The sequence below is a fragment of the Zingiber officinale genome, chromosome 5B (assembly GCF_018446385.1).
Source record: "Zingiber officinale cultivar Zhangliang chromosome 5B, Zo_v1.1, whole genome shotgun sequence".
Lineage (NCBI taxonomy): Eukaryota > Viridiplantae > Streptophyta > Magnoliopsida > Zingiberales > Zingiberaceae > Zingiber > Zingiber officinale.
In genome coordinates, this window is record NC_055995.1 from 92,544,454 (window position 1) to 92,546,730 (window position 2,277).

Below are 2,277 nucleotides of genomic sequence, written 5' to 3' on the forward strand. Positions count from 1 at the left end.
AGAGTCGGAGGGTTAACGTCGATGACCCCTTCCCTAATTCGACACTGACGTAATCTGTATTGCAGGTCGGAACGGAATCTACAGGCGATCAGCAGGAGCGTCACATCCTCAATTTTTCATCCCATCAACTTTTGGACATGATCAATATATATTATCATCTATATTTAAATATTTTATATTATATTATATTATTATTAATTAAAAAGTTTTAGATTTTTTTCATCATTATATATTTGATGTGTATGTTTGTTATATAGTCCTCTAATCGTGTATATACTATCTTAAACATAAACATGTTTTATGAAATTTTCTCTACGTACCATTCTAATTGTCTCTTTAATACTTTTATTTCATAAATCCTATAGTGCTTGCTAATTAATTGATAATTAAAATCATATTGCACATAGATTTAAAATCATATTGATCCAGAGGCAGGCCAAGGATCGATTGTAAAAGCTCTGATTAATTATTAATCACTTTCTTGTATAGTTGTGTATTGGTATACTCATCGTGATATTAGTTCTGAAGATTACATCAATTAGCGAGCACCTCCCAGATTAATTCTGGATCGTACGATGGCATCCTCGCCAGCCAACACTCGCCGTCCGCTTCGCTCTCCCACGAAGCCGACGCCGAAGACGACGTATGCGAAGCCGGCGCCGAAGACGACGTATGCGAAGCCGGCGCCGAAGAAGACGTCTGCGAAGCCGGCGCCGAAGACGACGTCTGCGAAGCCGGCGCCAGCACTGACGCCGTTTCAATGACGTCGCTCTTCTTCTCCGCGGTCGCCGTCGATGACTTCTCCGCGACCCTCTTGTTCTCCGTGTCGTCCGGTCGCCTTGCCTTACGCCGCCTTCTGAGGCGCTGGCATATGGCCTGGATCTTGGAGTCGACGGCGGAGCGTAGCGCCTTTAATCGCTCGGGGTAGTCCCCGGCGTCGCGCAGGTCGGGGAAGTTGAGGCGCGCGTACTCGCCGCGGAGCTTGTAGGCGGCCCTGTCGTAGGCGTACGCCGCCGACTCGGGGGAGTCGTAGGTGCCGAGCCAGATCCGCATCCGGTTCTGCGGCAGACGGATCTCCGCCACCCACTTCCCCCATTGCCGCTGCCGCACCCCCCGGTAGAGCTTCTTCTTCCCAATCTCCTCAGAAACCATCGCGGTCGCGGCGTGGTTGTAGATCGACGGGGCGGTGCGCGTGTGGTAGCCGGTGCCGAACTGCCGCAGAAGCTCCGTTTGCTGGAGGTATACGGATGAGCCGAGATGCGGGATCGCCGGCGACCTGGTCTCCGTGAGCGGCGGCGGAAAGTGGGAGAATATGGAGTCAAGGGCGTTCGTCCCCGACAGGAGGATCTTCGATAAGGCAGCGCTAATCTCGCTGGGAATTTCCCCCGGCGCTAGGGTTTCTTGCATACCATCCATGATTTCCGGCAATACTTCTGCTCGGCTAATCTCAAGTAAGCTCTGTTTTTTTTGGTCTCTCTTACAAGAAAATAGGAATTTTTATGCAATTATAATTGCAACAAAATAGAAGGCAAGGGGAATCACAGTAGAGGAACAGGAGCAGTGTAGATCCTAAACCACAAAGAGAGGTTGATTTAGGAGCATTACAAGAGAGATCGAAGAGAGATAGAGCTGCTGTGGATGTTGCTACGGTGGAGGAAAGGGATATTTATAAGCTGAGGGACTTCTCAATTGTTGATCTGTCTCATTCTCCATCACATTATGACCTCAATTCTCTTCTTCTTTACAGACAGAGATTTAGGAAAAATAATTGGACGTTAAGGGTGGAAACGAGAGCGTTTAGGAGCCAAAGGGTCAACTCAGGCCTGGCTCAAGGCACATACGGCTGTGGCCTATGCCTAAAACTCCTATTTAATTGGGACTCCTCTAATATTTTTAATATTATTTATATTAATTTTTTTAATTACATTGTTTTAATATATATATTAAGGCCCTAAATATTTTTTCGGTTTAGGATCTTTAAAATGATTGAGACAGCCCTGTGTCAACTGATCCGATTGCGGGGTTAGGATTGTGGAGCACAAGAGCCACTCAAACCAAGCTCTGTCTTGTTTATTTTGACTTAGGGAAGGAACATTGAAGTCCAAAAACAACCTTTTGGCATTTATGACCCCCAGCTGTGCGCATTGCCCATCTGTCATCAAGCTCCGTATCTGAATCGTATGGCTTTGCCTTCCCTTCTAGATTTTTATTTTTTTATTTTTAATCCAGATGTCTAAATTTCGACCCATTAATTTTAAATAGATAGTTTTCCCCTTA

At 46.1% G+C, this 2,277-nt stretch overlaps 1 protein-coding gene across 1 annotated transcript; it reads right to left on the bottom strand.

The window, feature by feature from the left end:
• Nucleotides 1-375: 375 nt before the first annotated feature.
• LOC121985020 (ethylene-responsive transcription factor ERF061-like) lies at nucleotides 376-1,792 on the bottom strand. Its single transcript, XM_042538255.1, has one exon. The coding sequence runs from the start codon at nucleotides 1,414-1,416 to the stop codon at nucleotides 535-537; it is 882 nt and encodes a 293-aa protein (XP_042394189.1). The 5' UTR covers nucleotides 1,417-1,792; the 3' UTR covers nucleotides 376-534.
• Between the last annotated feature and the right edge of the window lie 485 nt (nucleotides 1,793-2,277).

Excerpts from the sequence above, each read along its gene's own strand:
- LOC121985020 (XM_042538255.1), bottom strand. The coding sequence starts at position 1,416 with ATGGATGGTATGCAAGAAACCCTAGCGCCGGGGGAAATTCCCAGCGAG.